General features: G+C 40.1%; 1 protein-coding gene across 1 annotated transcript in view; it reads left to right on the top strand.

Moving 5' to 3' along the window:
• The first annotated feature begins 2,238 nt into the window (after nucleotides 1-2,238).
• Nucleotides 2,239-18,023, top strand: part of galntl6 (polypeptide N-acetylgalactosaminyltransferase like 6) — a 253,291-nt gene continuing 237,506 nt past the window's right edge. Inside the window, exons 1-2 of the mRNA XM_079423273.1 lie at nucleotides 2,239-2,626; nucleotides 2,931-3,170. Coding sequence (XP_079279399.1) covers nucleotides 3,036-3,170 — 135 coding nt within the window. The 5' untranslated portion in view covers nucleotides 2,239-2,626; nucleotides 2,931-3,035. The remainder of the gene's footprint in view (nucleotides 2,627-2,930; nucleotides 3,171-18,023) is intronic.

The following is an 18,023-nucleotide window of genomic DNA, read 5'->3' as shown; positions in this document are numbered from 1 at the left end:
TGTGGCTTTGAGAGGATGACTAAACCGACTGTTGCAAATAGTAGTGAGTTGTCACACATCCAGTGTTAGACATTACTCAAGAGTAGAAGATCAAGTCCAGCTGATGCATATTTCACAATGTCATATTTTGATCTCTTAGCACCTTTCAGTTCAGTTTTAGTTCAGTCTTGCATGAGTCACTCTCTAGAGGTGTTTTTTTTTTTTTTACCTGCGAGAGATATAATTAGCAAAGCAGGGCCCTGTGCTCAAAGTTAGGGAATTTTTATACATTTCAATATTTGTAGAGTCCATAAGTCAGTCACGTTGGTATTCAGAGTGGAGGGATTATTTCTATTATAGTTCATATAATAATGAATACATTGAATTTTTATCACAAAGAATTGTTTATTGCTGAAATGATGCGAAAAGGTAATTGCATTCTTGTTTTCTATCAGAACAACAGTATGGTGCTTATATCACACTTCTCACCTTGTGAGCATCATAAAAACTGCTTTCTTTTTCTCTCTTTCAAAGCCATTGATTGAGATCTTTTTCTCTCTTTCAAAGCCAAGATTGAGATGGCTCATTCTTCTCTGTCACAGCCAATATGCTGCATCAAATGATTTGACTGATGTGCTGCACCGTAATAATTAAGACAAAGAGCAGACATAGTGAATTTTTGCCTAGAATGAATGATTTTCTCCAGTGTGAGCGCAGTCTGATGCCTAGGAAAGATATGTGCCGTTGTGTCTTTTTTTTAGGTAGATTTTACATTTTATATACCTTTTCAATTTGCTATATGTTTTCAAAGATAAATTTACATTTTATATACATTTTCAATTTGCTATATGTTTTCAAAGATATATTAAGTTTTATGTTCTAAGCTGGGAAGCAGAGTCTTCTCGTGAGACCAGTGGATATTCTTACATTGACCCACAGTTACCTGCTTTACTGTGCTTGCCAATCGGTGTCCATGGTGCTGAAACAAAAAGGCTGTGAATGGAGTGATGCAAATCATGGTAATCATAGTTTTGTTACAGCAGCATTCATTCATTTATATATATATATATTCTGCATTTTTTAGAGCAGGCTGCACCTAATGGCCCCCTCTGTTGGTGGTTGGAAACTCAAACTGTACCAACACAAAGTTTGTTCTTTTTGTATATTTTATTTACAATAACAAGGCAAAACAAGATTGTGTTTCAGTGCTTTTAAATATTCAGTACCAGATCCAACCTAGTATTGCCAAAACTCATGAAGATCTGCAATTCACTTAGAAACATCAGGTGATCCCTAGTGTATGCTGTCTCCATATGCTGTGCTGCAGTTGCCTTTGGCGTAAGCTTACCCCCACCCCACCCCATCTGTCTCCCTTTCGTTCCCATCAAGTATAGCAGCATTCAATAATAAATAAACAGCTTCAAAGATATGTGTGCTTCTACAATAGAGACTCCAATTCAAAAAATAAATAAAGAAAAGATCATGATCATGAGTCAGTCTTGATCTAGTGTGAGGAATTCTTAGAGTACAGCAGCAGAATTAATGATGCACAGTGAACAAAAGATTCTTAATAGTAGCCTATAAATTCATAGTAGCCTATAAATCATTGATAAATGCTGATATACTAAGCTTGAATACAAAATACGTTTTACCTTTAAAATGGACAGGCCAAAAAACATCTCAGATTCCAGAGGGTTAAAGCTAAAAAGCAAAAAGTAAAAGTAAAAAAAAAATCACTTAAAATGATGAAAAAAAGACAATGCTGTGCATATGTGATAAATATATAAATATAATATGCTGCATGTTACATGTGATCAAATTCTATTCTTCACATTTTTTTACAGCGTACTGTGAGTGCAAGGTGAGTCATGTTCAGTATTTTTACATATATTTATCTAAAGGTACTGTACAAGTATTGCCTTGTTACATATATCTTATTAAATATTAATATAGTTAATTATTAAGCAATTAATACATCTTATACTTACAGACATCCAGATTTTATAGTAAAATTGCATTATGCATATATATGTATGTGTGTGTGTATATATGTATGTATCTATAGTTGCCTAGTAATTAGTAGTTATCAGATTTTTTCATTAGTTTTCCTTTACTAACCTTTACTTTACTTCACACGTGCGTTTACAGTGTTTATAAGAGTCATTTCCAAAAATAACAAACAGAAGTAGCCAAATTAGAGCTGTAAGCAAAGCTACAGTTGACCAGCTCAAAGCAAAGCTAAGAATCGCTCACCTCTTTACTCGGTGAGCTCGTGTTGGTGTAAAGACTGCTGCTTCATTGTGCTGTCCCACACATCGGAAAGCATCGCCCGACTGCGAGGATGTTTTCATATTAATGCACAGCAATAACTGCAATATCTAAAGCTGAGGGCAATGATAAGTCGCCCAAGGAGGAAAGAGAAAGAATCCGTAAACCTTCAGTTGGTGGAACGCGCGCGAGGGTTTTAATGAAGAGCACGAGACGGTTTCAAATTGTAGCTCGAGCGCATTTCCACAGATAAAAACGTAGCGCTCGTCGTTGTTCTGCAATTATTGTACTCGGAAACGTTCCCCTTGTGTGTCTTCAACAAAGGAGAGGGGGATTACCAAGCAACATATATGTCTCAACATGCAAATAACCCTCTACTGTAAGTCTTTTCATAGTATTGCTTACGCGCGTTGCGTCTAGCGTGACTGATAAAAACGAGCTCATCTGCTTATTTTTTGTTTTAGCTCTACTGGCTGTTACAGAATTGTCTTAATTATTGATAATACATGACTATTATATAGCGTGTTCAGTTAATGTTTGCTTAATTAGGCTACGTATGTCAGTTAAGAGTCATCTAGTGTTGCTCTCGAGCCTGAGATTTATACGCGTAATATACACTGTGTTGCTCCGCTTCATTTTGGAGTGTTTGTTTATATGACGCGGCGACTCTGTCTTCCTTGCAGGTGAAAGTTTGTCATCTTTTACGAGGGGAGATACGGAGCTCGAGTCCACACACGGCAGACACGCGTCTATCTAGCATTGGATTGTGTCTCATTGGTTTCTTCAAAATGAAGAGAAGGCAAAAGCGCGTTCTGCAGATGGCATTTCTATTCATGGTGGCTTTAATTTTTCTGCCAAACGTCGGCCTTTGGTCAATGTACAGAGAGAAGAGCCTTATGAAGTCGCATGAGCCAGGAGTGCAGGTGAGTGCAAACCTTTGACAGCAATGTGACTCCAGCATTTATATGTTAAGTTACTGTCAATCAGATCTAGTGCGTGCAGCCTAATCTAAGTAAATAACCAGCTTGGATAAGATTCAGCACACCTGGACTAGTACTGTACAGAATGATACTGTATGCAGATTCTATGCATGCATTCTTACAGAAGTTTTATTTATATTTTCTATGTCAGACTAGCTATACTTTCAAGTGAAATATCACTAGAAGTGCTGCAAGTCATAGTAGTCCTTTACTGTACTAAATGGGTGGCAGGCGATGTTGATCTTTGAGTAAAAGTTGCAAACTGTTGTAAAGAAGAATTTCTTAAAACGGCATTCGGTATTTATTCTGCCTCACATTAGTAATTTATTCTACTCATTATTTAAAGGGTTGGAAAATGGTCAAGATTATTGTGTTTGGCCATTTCTATAGTGTTGGAAATGATTATCGTGCACAACACCACTCTAATCAAAGTTGCTTATTACCCAGCTGAGCGGTATTGTGCCCCTGGAAAATGTGGCTTTTGACATCCCGTCTTCTCTAACTAACTCAACAGCATGTTGTTTAAACTTTTAGAATACAAAAATGCATCTTTATGTGCCTTGTTCAGTTGTTAATGAATAGTTAACATTATTGTGTGTTTGCCTCCCACAAGATTATGCATTTAGGAGCACTTAGGAAGTCAGCAGTTTTGCCTTGAGGGAGACATAAATCACCAGTCAAAAATGAAGGAACATTTTCTTGCAAGGCATGCAGAAAAGAAAAGGATGAAGCTCTATCTCATGCTAATATTCAATATTTATTGTTGATCTTCTGCTAATGCTCTCAGAGAGAAGGAAAGAACAATTCAGCCTTCTGGATGCTTGATCTTCAAGAGATTTGGGATTATAGCATAATTTTCATAGGTTGAATTCCTTAATCATGTTTAGCTCTCAGAGAACAACATGGATAAGCTCATTTACTTTGCAACTAGCTGCTGCTTGTGATGAGAGTGCAATCAGTGATTCTCTCAGCCAGATGTCATTGTGGCATATTTAGTCCCCTGAAAATATCTTGCATGTGGAAAATCACTTGGGCTGGGTTGGCTGCACTCACTTACGTACATCGCTACTAGATGATGCTTCCTTCTTCTCAACATTACAGAGCTAGCGTTCCCTTCTAGTAAATTCCCTCTCTCCACGTCCTTATGTCTGCACCCCTCACCAGCTGCTGAGGGGTGCTGTTGGTTAATTTGATTTTGCCCTTGGGTACCTGCTTGCTTTTGGTTTCTGCAACTGTGATGTAGTTCTAGTGCTCAAGGGGAAAATGCTGAGTCTCTTTATTGCATCTCGTAATTGCTCCTCTCTCATTTGTTTTGCCGGAGTTGCATGACTTTAGCCTTGGGCGAGCGCAACTGCACAAATCCAGTCTCTTCATTAAAGTCAAATCAGTGAGCAGACACCACGTTGTTGACAGGGCCAAAAATACCAGAGCACCTCATGCAGGGTGCTGTCCTTTCGCTCTCTACTGACCTCCCTATTTACGATTTCCTCAAAGAGGCGCTGTTCAGGCAAAACAACCTTGGGAATTATGTAGATGCTTTAATGCAGTTAAAGCCAATGTGAGAGGTAGGCCTTCACCCCGAAACATTCGGCAATGCTTGAGATAGCGGACTAAATATGTAGACTCTGTTGTCTGAATATTTAATGTTGTCTAGCAAAGTAAATCAGGCCGGCTATTGATTCTCCAGCAGTTTTTAAGCGAATATGATTAGTGGATTGAGGGAAGAGGATGGGGAGGGCAGTGCAGGGATGAGCGCAGTCTGGAATCAGATTCAACCCCCTCATGTCACACACTTTCCGGACTCAAAAGGAGCTTGAGTTTACCAGCTCAATAGAAATATCCCAGTGCCTGTTATTGTGCACCTGTCAGAGCGGGAGAGATAATTGACAGCAGAGATATTGTGTCAATAAGCCCCCAAGAATCCCGGTGAATAAGCCCGCCTTGTGTGTCCTCTTTTATTATCCGATAGCAATTACCCATGATTGAATCAGCCCTCGGTTCCCAAAAATCCTCCCTCAGCGATGTTCAGCGAGGTTTAACAAAATAGCGACAGGAAACACAGACTCCTCGCACTGGGTCCCTTTCTTCTGGGAAGACGTGTGTTGAGTTCTGTCCCTCCTTCCCCATCAAAATCTCGGCTTTCTGTCCTTTGGGAGACAATCATGTTGAATTAGCTGTGGCGGCCCACTCCTGGCGCGGGTAAACAGCATCTGTGTACTTCGGTGGGTGGTGCGCGCAGCACCAGTGCTACGAGATGGATGTGTGCTGATAAGCGTGTGTCAGGACTGATAACCTTCCCTCAGCTCCTAACAAGAGCCCACCGTTGAGCATGACATTGCCCAGGAGCATTATGAAGAGGCTGTCTGTGCAATCCTATCTCCCGTGCCACTGCTCTTCAGTGTGTTGACAACAACGGGGCGTGCAACTCTATCACCGATATCATGGTGGATAACGATAGCTTCGTCGTTGTTAACTACCTGGGGTGGAAGCACGGCACAGGTGGAGGGCAAGGTGACCTCAGACTCTTTAAGCTTCCCTGGATCAAGTTTTTAAGCTGACCATGTTTATGTCATTCCAGACGAAGGAATATTATTGTCGCTTTCCATTTTCCAGCAAAGTGACAAGGGGAAGAGAGATGTAGTAATTGCAATTACCCTCAGTGTCATACTAGAGAGATACATTATGGTAATGCACATGTCAAGCTGTCGGTGAGAGCATGGGTGAAGAGTGCACCAGATGATTTGAACTGAATTGTGGTCTGGGAATGCTGAAAGATCACACAAATAGTATTGTAGAGAGGCTAGAATCACCAGAGAATGAACACTGTAAAGATCTTTTCAGGAAGCATTATAAGCATTCCTTGATGAGCAGCACCATTCGGTGTGACACAAGGGCAAGGTTCAATTTGGAAATTGAATGGGTTTGATGATATACAAGTAAATGGCCACCATTTTAGCCAGAGAAGGAACGAGTGTTTTTCTCCTCATAATTTCCATTTCGGCTGAATATAAATTAAATTGTGCTGTCATGAGGGAGGGGGTCTTAGTCAGCCAAGTGATCAGTACCAGGAGAGATGATGTAATTGAATATTCCTCTTTGCAGTGATAGTGTCCAGGTCTTCAAATCCCATAGACCATACATCCTTTCTCCACTATCCCATGGCATTCTGTTATCGAAAGTCATCAGCGTCACATTGTTTCCATATGATTGTGTTCTTCCCAGAAAAAGGGTAAAGATAATTGGATTTCTTTGTGTACGAAGAAAATGCACAACAACGTTCATATTTTTCTGAGGATTTAGACTTGGCCTAGACTCAGACTTGAATGACCATGGCTACTTTTCCCAAAAGCATTGTAAGCCAAAGTAGATTGTAGATCCATTGCGAACAGTGGTTTCTACGATCAACTTATGTCACAATGCTTTTGAGGAATGCAGCCAAGGTCTTCACTTCTCATAAAAAAAAATGATTTTAGACTCGGACTTGAGATGGACTTAAGTCCAAATTCGGTCATGTCCGGAATCAAATTCTACAACTCTGATGCACAAACCCACCTTCCTTCATACATACACTTTGCTTTAATGTTAAATATTCTGCTCTCTGCCATTACCACCTGCAGATGCACTTGATGGCCCGTGCCCCTAATATGAACAGCGGCATGACCCTCTCGAGAAAGAGACCATTTAAACTTGATTACTCTGATGTGCCTCATGAGGTGAGGATGGAGCAATGTCTTGGACTGTTCACCGTGGCTCCTAAGAGTAATGCGCATTTCATATTGAGCGGTAGCCATATAGCAGTCAGGGTAATATAAAACCACTTACTCTCAGGCTCACAAAACAAAGGGACATGGACCTTTCCAGTCTTGTGTGTTTGGCACCTCCATTAAGATAATAACACAATTACGAGAGGTTGAATGCCTCTGGAGAGCTCTTATTTTCTCTCTTGGTCTTTAGCCATGAGAGTGACGTGCACACAGATGCACACACACACACACACACACACACACACATACACACACACACACACACACACACGTTTGTTTTTGTGAAAAGTGGGGACATCCCATCGGCGTAATGGTTTTATACTGTACAAACTGTATGTGCTATTGCCCAACACCTACCCTACACCTAAACTTAGCCCTCAACGGAGACTGTGCATTTCTACTTTGCCCCAAAAAAACTCACTCTCTATGAATTATAAGCATTTTGAAAAGTGGGGACATGGGGCTATGTCCTCATAAGTCACCTTCACCTTGTAATACCTGTCATACCTGTGTCATTATACAAATTTATGTCTTCATTTGTCACAAAAATGCGCACACACACACACACACAATGTGCATGATTTTGGCCATGTGCATGATTTTTACAGTAGGTTTAGCCTATACTGATTAGAATGAATTGAACTAATGTACATTTACATTAGTAATGTACATGTACATTAGTTCAGTTCATTCTAATTAGTATTTACATTAGTAAATGTACACAGGGGAAGTCTAATGGTTAGAGAGTGGACTTGTAATCCAAAGGTTGCGAGTTCGAGTCTAGGGTCAGCAGGAATTGTAGGTGGGGGGAGTGAATGTACAGTGCTCTCTCCACCCTCAATACTACGACTGAGGTGCCCTTGAGTAAGGCACCAAACCCCCAACTGCTTCCCGGGCGCCGCAGCATTGGCTGCCCACTACTCCGGGTGTGTTTTCACTGCTTTGTGTGCACTTTGGATGGGTTAAATGCAGAGCATGAATTCAGAGTATGGGTCACCATACTTGGCAGTGTGTCATGTCACTTTCACTTTCATTTCCATAGTTTATTAAAATGTGTTTATCTGCTGCAAAATAGCCCTTTTTCATTGATAAAGTGAATGGTTTGTGAAAAAAAATGCACATACTTGTTTATATTTAATTATTTAGCATTAACTGACATTGTATTCAGGATTACTGCACACATCTATTCTATTCAGACCTTTTTTTATTATAATGTTATAAAACAATCTAGATCCAAATCATGTAGCTGTCTTCCAAAATCTAAATAGTATGGCAGATTATATTCATAATTACAGTATGCAACACACTCATCTAGGTTGCTAACAGTATTATTAACAGAACCTTTTAAACAGAAACTATAGCTCACACTGATCAGGGCAAACGGGCTTGATCAGTTGTATGTACTGCATGTGCAATGTTGAAAAACTAATTTTAATAAAAACTATAATATTAAATACTACCTTTAACACAGACTAAGCTGCTTAAAATAATTCACAAAAATAAGCATGCATATTAAACAGGCATATGGATTGAGATTACAGGTAAACATAATAGCTATAAAAGTATTATGTATCATTATGTATGTGAATGCTGTTATACATTATGTAAGTGTCTGTATGCAGCAGTGTGTTAATCTTCTCTTTATTTGTCCTGAGGTGATCTTAGAGCTCTTTGTGTTGAATTATGGTCGTTTCAACTGGCAGATTTCACTGACTCCTCCACCCGAGTGATTGTTATCTAAGGAAAGTGAGGTCTGTTATATTTTATGGCTCCTCTCTGAGCGTGTGGAGATTTATGGCATTCAAATCTGTCGTGTAAGGTGATATTTGTCATTGGCATAAAAAATACAGTAAAATTGAGCAGCCGGTTTAATGGTGTAGCCCAGTAAAGGATGCTATCATCAGACTTGGGGGATAGTGGGTGATTATACGAAATGTGTGGTTAATGCACAATTTAGAATCAGCTTTTGATAATTTTTCCACCATCAAATGGTTTATTTGAGCCATATATAGGCTGACCAGAGAATAAATGTATAAGACTTGCTGGCATGCATTGTAATTTATCATAATTATTGGAAACTATGGAGACTATTGAATAAGTTTTGAGGGCTTACAGAAATTCAGAGCATAGTTATCCATTAATGCTTTGGCAGGAAAATTTAGTATTTGGCTGCAGATCTTGTTTAAAACAGGAAGCAGTAACATTTTTCTTAATGATTCACTAAATAAAATTATAGAATTGCTTGTTATTGTCTACGTGACTTTGAATAAAAGTTGAGTAAGGTTACAACAGAATAAATATAATAGACCAGTGGGAAACGGTTCAGTTTTTCTAAGAGTAATTGATATTTCCAGATCTTATTTCAACAGCGAGACTATTTAAAAGTCATTTCATGAACTCCAGCGAATATTTTACCTTCTTTTAATTTCAAATGAACTTGATTAGTATCTTTAATATTGCGAGAAATCCTCCAGGCTTGTTAGAGGGTCTCAAAAATACATGTTTAAATTCATTTATTCTCCTTTAAAAATGAACTATTTCTCCTCTCTCCCTTTGTCTCTCTCTTTCCCCCCTATAAGTTATTGCACATGGACCAAAAAAAAAAAAAAAACTAACAAGAAAGACCTTGATGCTTATTAGGATATTTTTGAGTCATTTTTAACACATTATCCAATTTAATTAATTCCCCACAGAACATCTCTTAATGGGGAAAATAGGCACTGACTAGGATGAATGTTTGCTAGGTGTTGTCAGTGAATCTTTTTTAGAGGCTGGAGGTGTCTTTCCATTATGCTAGATGCTGAATTCATCAAGGATGAACCTATGTTCAGCAGCCATACTGCACAGCCAGACAGATGATAAAACTAGCAAGGGAACAGCTTGAGACCAATCATACCACTGTGGGGAAAACTGAGACAGATATTAGTCTGTAAAGTTGGGAGCAACTTGCTGTCCACGGCGCCAATTTATCTTGAGGTAAGGCCAATGTATGTGCCGCAGACGAAGGGATAGGGGGTGCTGAGGGAGGAGAAGTATACAGCAAGATGTGTGACAAAAGAGGCAAACAGCTATTAGTGGCATCAGCACCCTCAGAGAGTTGCAGTGACCTGAGGTCTTGTACATGTGTGCTTGCTTTTTCGATGTGGGTAGTTTGTTTGTCCACTCCTACTAATACATACAGTAACTAATGTACATGAGATATATTTTATTTTTATTTTCTTTATATGTAGTACCTTGGTTTTAATTTTTAATCATTGCATGACTATTGGAATGAACAACAGGGCCCTGTATGAACTTGCCAAAATGGAGGAGTGGAAGATCCGAGTTCCTCTTCACGTGATTAATTATCAACATTATTTCAAGACTTAAAAAGTCCTAATTTGACTTTCCACAAATCAAGGCCTTAACCCTTTAACAGTCACACTAAGAAATAAATTTACAAAAAATTATTTATTGTTAAAATTGGGTTCCTGACATCACACTGAGCAACTTTTCAGTTTTTTTTTTTCAGATGAAAACCGGCCGGTTGACTTGCCCATTTAGGGTAATTCTCGACATTAACTAAAAAGTATGATGCATTAATCTAATTTTTCATTTGTGCAACTGAAGTTTAAGGTTTTTGTGTATAAAAACATTACAGACAGTAGAATATGTTAACAATACCCATGATTTACCCATGATTATATATATATATATATATATATATATAAAAAAAACCTGTTCTTATTATAACACAATCCACTGTAAAAAAAATCAACATTAAATGTAATAGAAATCTAATAATTTTAAGTAAATAAACAAATACATCAAAACAAAATAATGAAAATAAAAACATGAAACATAATAAAATAATTATTAAATTACATTACAAATAATAAAAATAATAAATAATAGATTAGTGACAATCTGGATAAAATGTAAGGTAAAAGGCATATAGTCAATATATATATAGATGTGTGTGTGTATATATATATATATATATATATATATTAGTCAATATAACAGAAATATAATAGAACAAATGATTAAAATGATATGTTGTGATATGTAACAAAGCATTGTTTTTTGTTCAAACAAAGGAACAACTTCATCTATGATCTTGTGCAGTGCTATACCGAGTTATGATCCCGATGCTGAGTATAGCTAGTGTTCAGTTCATTTTACCCTGACTGGGCAACTCAACCAAGCGGTTGAGCGCTTTTTCTAAAGTGAAAACAGAGATACATCAGGGCTCGCAAAATCGCTATCCCGATGTCCCGGGGCTATTGCGTCTTCCAGTCGGGCTACCAAAATGTATCACTGCCCTGCACGACGGGCTACTTTAAATACAGGGTTCCCACGCAGTGTTCCCTCTAAGCTGAGCACGACCGCGCAGAAGAAATAATGTGCCTCGCACACACAAAAATGAGTTGGGAAGCCATTTGATTGAATGCCGCTAGTAAAAGGGAAAGAATAGCAATGCTCGGGCAAACCGCTATAGAGCTGATGTCACGACAGAGTTAGAACCGGTGAATGCGGTTTACAGGTTTCATAGAAAGAGAACGATAAGCACCAAATGAGTCGCTGTAGAAACTGAATACTTCAATAGTTGCAGTGCACTCAACACGAGAGCCAACGCAAACACAATGACGTGAAATAAAACGTCCTCATGTATTAAAGAAGAGTGGCTTGATTAAGTGCTGGAAATAACGGAGGATGGGCAAAGAACGGTAACAAAACTCTGAAACATGTACAGTCACACACAAGAGTATTGTACAAACTGTACTTCATAATGATGTTTAGACAGCTATAGAAGAATTCATATGTTCACTTTTTTATATTTAACTTACAGATCTCAACTTAAGTTTAGCTTCAGTTTGTATTCTATTCTATTCTATTCTATTCTATCAGTTTAAATAGTTTGTTTTGATAAAATATTATGTTAGGCTTATATTATAGACTCAAAAACAAGGTCAATTATTTATCAGGTTTTTGACTTTGAGTCTCTTGCTCATCAAGGCTGTATTCATTAAAAAAATACAGAAAAACAGTGATATAGTGAAATATTATTGCAATTTCTAATATTGGTTTCCTATTTTAATACCTATACTTTAAAATAGCATTTATTTCTGTGATCAAAGCTGAATTTTCAGCATCATTACTCCAGTCTTCAGTGTCCCATGATCCTTCAGAAATCATTATAATATGCTGATTTATTATCAGTTTTGAAACTGTTGTGCTGCTTCATATTTATTTGGAACCCTTGTTTCTTTTTTCTTTGATTCTTTGATTAATAAAAAGTTTAAAAGAACAGCATTTATTCAAAATATAAATATTTTCTAACAATAGAAGTCTTTACTATCAATTTTATCCATTTAACACATCCTTGCTGAATAAAGTTTGTTTATGTAATGAGGCCGCTGAGGCGGAGTTAGAATCCATAAGCAGAAGTTTATTAAGCAGACTTTTAACAGGCAGAAACGAGAATTCAGGCAATGGGTCAATACCAGGATAGCAGTCCGATCCGTCGACAAGTACAGGGTTGATCCAATAGACAAAGATGAGTAGGCAAGCATAAGGTCCAAACACAAACATCAGAAGAATCAGGCAGGCACAGCAGAAGGGAGAATCCAGAACAATCGTGGTCAGATAAACAGGCAGAATCATACACAGCAAGGCAAACTAAATACAGGATGAACGCTCGGTAAGGCAGTGTAACTGGCAATACTTCGCATGGTCTAAAAAGGTCAGCATGCTTATAAATGTTCCAAACAGGAAGTGATAAGAGAAGCAGAGGGAGTGGAGCACAGTCAGTATTCAGGTGAGGGCTCCCTCTGCTGGTTTGGCATTACAGAACCCCCTCCTCTAGGAGCGACTCCTGGAGCTCGACGTGGCCGTCCCCGTGGTCGTGGCGCTGGTCGGTCGGGTCTGGCTCGATGGAATTCCTCGATGAGCGATGGATCCAGAATGTCCCGGGCAGATACCCAGGACCTCTCCTCAGGCCCATAGCCCTCCCAGTCCACCAAATATTGGAGTTGACCCCTTCTCCTCCTTGAATCCAGCAACACATTCACCCGATAAGCAGGATTTCCATCAATGTCCAAAGGTGGTGGTGGCTCTTGGATCTCGGTTCCGGGGTCAGCATCCCGGTGGACCGGTTTGAGGAGGGAAACATGGAAAGAAGGAGATATACGATAATTAGCAGGAAGCTCTAGCTGGTAAGTGACCTCATTTATTCTTCGAAGAATTTTGAAAGGGCCAACATACCTTGGGCTGAGCTTCCTGCTGGGTAGCCGAAGCTTGATGTCCCTCGTTGAGAGCCAGACCCGCTGTCCCGGCTGGTAGGAGGGATGTGGGCGACGTCGTTTGTTAGCCTGGAACTCCTGTGTTCTTACGGCTCTCTGAAGACGGACGTGCGCACTGTCCCACACCCCCTCACTACGCCGGATCCAATCATCCACAGCAGGTACCGAAGAAGGTTCGCCAGACCATGGGAACAGTGGGGGTTGAAACCCTAGGACGCATCGGAAGGGGGTTAGGCCTGTAGAGGGATGCGTGATGGAATTCTGGGCGTATTCAGCCCAGGGCAAGAACTCTGACCATCTGTGTTGTTCTCGCATGCAATAGGTTCGTAAATATCTGCCAATCTCTTGGTTGAGGCGTTCAACTTGGCCATTTGACTGAGGGTGATAACCAGATGTTAGACTCACATTAATGTCCAAATGTTTACAGAAGGCTCTCCAGACTTGGGAGGTAAACTGAGTGCCTCGATCACTGACAATATCTTCAGGTAAGCCGTAAACTCTGAAGACCTGATGGAACAAGGCGAGTGCGGTTTCCATAGCTGTGGGTAATCCTTTCAGTGGTGTTAGACGACAGGATTTGGAGAATCGATCTATAACTACAAGTATGGTGGTAAAGCCATCAGATGGGGGAAGATCGGTTACAAAATCGATGGAGAGATGGGACCAGGGACGTTGTGGGATGGGTAATGGATGAAGTAGCCCTGATGGTAGTTCTTTGGGAGTTTTGGATTGTGCACAGACTTGACATGACTTGACATACATGGTAGTGTCCTTGGTCATGGATGGCCACCAGAATGAATTTTGAACTAGGCGGAGGGTGCAAGATATCCCAGGATGACCCGTACTGATGGAGGTGTGGACCCACTGCATAATTCGTTGACGTAGATTGTGTGGTACATATTGTTTGTTTGGTGGGCAGTTATTAGGTGAAGGATCGTGTTGTTGTTCTCGTTGAAGCTCTTCCATAATATCCCAGGTTACGGGAGCAATGATAACAGAAGGAGGAAGAATCGGTTCTGGTGAGACATTTTCATTAGGAGGGTCATAACGCCTGGATAGGGCATCAGCCTTGCTATTTTTACTGCCTGGTCGATAAGTGACTGTAAATTGGAATCGGGTGAAAAACAGGGACCAGCGTGCTTGCCGTGGGTTGAGACGTTTGGCACCTTTTATATACTCAAGATTTTTATGATCAGTAATGACTTGGAACGGGTGGATGGCTCCTTCTAGCCAGTGTCTCCACTCCTCAATAGCGGCTTTCATTGAAAGAAGTTCCTTATTACCCACATCATAATTTCGTTCTGCTGCTGTCAACTTTCTTGAGAAAAATGCACATGGGAACAACTTGCCTGGTTGACCATGACGTTGGGAAAGTACAGCTCCGATTCCACAGTTTGAGGCATCGACTTCAACCACGAATGGTAAATTGGGTTCAGGATGTTTCAGGATTGGTGCTGTGGTGAATTTTCCTTTCAGGGAAGTGAAGGCGGTATCAGCTTCTTCTGTCCATGTAAGTTTTGTAGGTTTACCTTTTAGGAGAGATGTCAGAGGGCTGGAAATCATGCTGTAGTTACGGATGAAACGTCGATAGAAGTTAGCAAAACCTAGAAATCGTTGAAGTTCTTTGACTGTAGTCGGCCGAGGCCATTCAGTGACTGCTTTTACCTTAGTCTCATCCATTTTTACCCCCTCGTGGCTAATATGGTAACCCAAGAATGTTGTTTGTTTGACATGGAATTCGCATTTCTCTGCTTTAACGTATAGTTGATTCTCTAGAAGTCGAGAGAGAACAGTTCTTACATGGTTGATATGTTCTTCTTCTGATTTGGAGTAGATTAGGATGTCATCAATATAGGCTACCACATACTTATTAAGCAGGTCTCGGAATATTTCATTGATGAACGATTGGAAAACAGCTGGTGAGTTCGCAAGCCCATAAGGCATGACCTGATATTCATAGTGCCCCCAGGTGGTAAGAAAGGCTGTTTTCCATTCATCTCCCTCCTTAATTCTGATAAGATTATACGCACTCCTTAAATCAAGCTTGGTGTATATGGTGGCCTCACGAAGTAGTTCTAGGGCTGATGGAACTAAAGGGAGTGGGTAGCGAAACTTGACCGTGACATTGTTGAGTCCTCTGTAATCGATGCAAGGCCTTAGTCCGCCATCCTTCTTCTCAACGAAGAAAAAGCCTGCGGCAGCTGGTGAGGTAGAAGGACGAATGAAACCAGAGTTTAGAGCTTCATCGATGTATTCTTCCATAGCCTGGCTTTCGGTTCTAGACAGGGGATAAATTTTGCTTTTGGGTGGCATGGCATTGGGAAGAAGATCAATGGCACAATCCCCTGGTCGGTGTGGTGGTAGACTAGTGGCTTTGGTTTTACTGAACACTTCAGATAAGTTATGGTAGCAAGAAGGGATGTTTACAGTCTTATTAGTTTCTGGACTTTCGATGCTGGTTGTAAGACAAGGTTGCGGCAGTAAATCAAAACAGTGGTTCATACAAAACGTGGACCATTGAGTGAGCTCACCATGATGCCAGGAAATGTTCGGGTCGTGGATGGATAGCCAGGGGTGACCGAGAATGACTTCATGTTTAGAAGAGTTAACAACATACAGGGTAATGGATTCTTGATGAAACAGTCCAACTTTCAGAGTGAGAGTTTGTGTTCTTTGAGTGATTCCTTCCCCAATAAGTGCTTCGTCGATGGTTCTAATCTTAATTGGGGGGTTGCATGGTTGGGTGGGAAGGCTGTACTTTTCAATGATGTTTTCACTGATTAGATTAAGAGCGGCTCCAGAGTCAATCATCGCTGTTAATTCAAGAGAAATATGTTCAGTCTTAATGGTAACGGGAAGCAAGAATAATTTATTATCGAGCAGAGAAAAATATTCAATATTCACCCTCTGAGCGGTTTGAGACTTGTGTGGGCATCCCATGCTGACGTGGCCTGCCTCCCCACAATAAAAGCACAATCGAAGTTGTCTACGCCTTGTCCTTTCATCTTCAGACAATCTAGAAACACCAATTTGCATGGGCTCACTGTTCGCCTTGGTCTCTGCTGTAGACGAATCCCGGGGTGGAATTATTGAGTCGTGTCGGATGCCTCTGTTGCCTCTTCGTTTGGGTGCTTGTCTCATCAGATTGTCTATTTTAATAGCGAGCGTAACAAAATCTGAAAATGGTAGATCCTCCCCTTTACAAGCTAGCTCTGCCTGCAGATCAATGTTAAGACTTTGCTGGAATATGGCCTTTAAAGAAACATCATTAAAACCGCTTTGGGCAGCGAGTGTTCTAAACTCCACAGCATAGTCAGCGGCAGTACGAGTACCTTGTGAAATGTGTAGGAGTTGAGTTGTTACAGTTTTCCCTCCAGCAGGATACTCAAACACTTCTTGGAGTTGATGAATGAAGTAATCAACAGAGGATCTAAACCGTGAGTCTGTGTCCCAAACAGCGGCTGCCCAGTCGATAGCTTTACCGGTCAACAAAGTCATCAAAAATGCACATTTCTTCTCTTCCGATTCAAACTTATCATCTTGATGATCTAAGTAGATCTTCACTTGACGAATAAAGCCTCTACATTGTTCAGGAGATCCATCAAACTTATCAGGAAGAGCAAAGCTTACCATCTTAGGTGTTGGTGAGGGAAGTGCCCGTATGTAATTCGTCAGGTGCTCGTTGATTGATTGTAGACTAGAGAGCTGTTCCTGATAACCCCTCAGCAACTCATTTTGATAAGCAAACGCTGCTTGTAAGTTTGAAACTTCCGCTGGACTCATAGGTGGCGAAGTATTCTGTAATGAGGCCGCTGAGGCGGAGTTAGAATCCATAAGCAGAAGTTTATTAAGCAGACTTTTAACAGGCAGAAACGAGAATTCAGGCAATGGGTCAATACCAGGATAGCAGTCCGATCCGTCGACAAGTACAGGGTTGATCCAATAGACAAAGATGAGTAGGCAAGCATAAGGTCCAAACACAAACATCAGAAGAATCAGGCAGGCACAGCAGAAGGGAGAATCCAGAACAATCGTGGTCAGATAAACAGGCAGAATCATACACAGCAAGGCAAACTAAATACAGGATGAACGCTCGGTAAGGCAGTGTAACTGGCAATACTTCGCATGGTCTAAAAAGGTCAGCATGCTTATAAATGTTCCAAACAGGAAGTGATAAGAGAAGCAGAGGGAGTGGAGCACAGTCAGTACCCTTACAGAAAAAACACATGAACTTCACATGTGCAAAAACTCATGTGATCACATGTGACCACATGCACATGTGATTTTGCAAATGTGAAATTTAACATGTAAAAACATGTGATTTTGCACATGTGAAATATGTGGATCACATGTGAAACATGTGTTTTGCACATGGGAAATGTGTGCTTTTGGAACATTTGCACATGTGAGAACATGTGAAACACATGTAATCACATGTGAAACACATGTAAATCACATGTGAAACACATGTAAATCACATGTGAAACACATGTAATCACATGTGAAACATGTTAAATTTGATCACATGTGAAACATGTTAAATTTCAATTAGAGCCCCATGAGAAACCTATAAGCACATGTGAAACCCATGAGATCACATGTGAAACCTATAAGCACATGTGAAACCCATGAGATCACATGTGAAACCTATAAGCACATGTGAAACCCATGAGATCACATGTGAAACCTATAAGCACATGTGAAACCCATGAGATCACATGTGAAACCTATAAGCACATGTGAAACAC

The sequence above is a fragment of the Barbus barbus genome, assembly GCF_936440315.1.
Source record: "Barbus barbus genome assembly, chromosome: 8".
Lineage (NCBI taxonomy): Eukaryota > Metazoa > Chordata > Actinopteri > Cypriniformes > Cyprinidae > Barbus > Barbus barbus.
The sequence above is the reverse complement of the archived record's forward strand: the minus strand, read 5'-3'. Positions and strand labels throughout refer to the sequence as shown.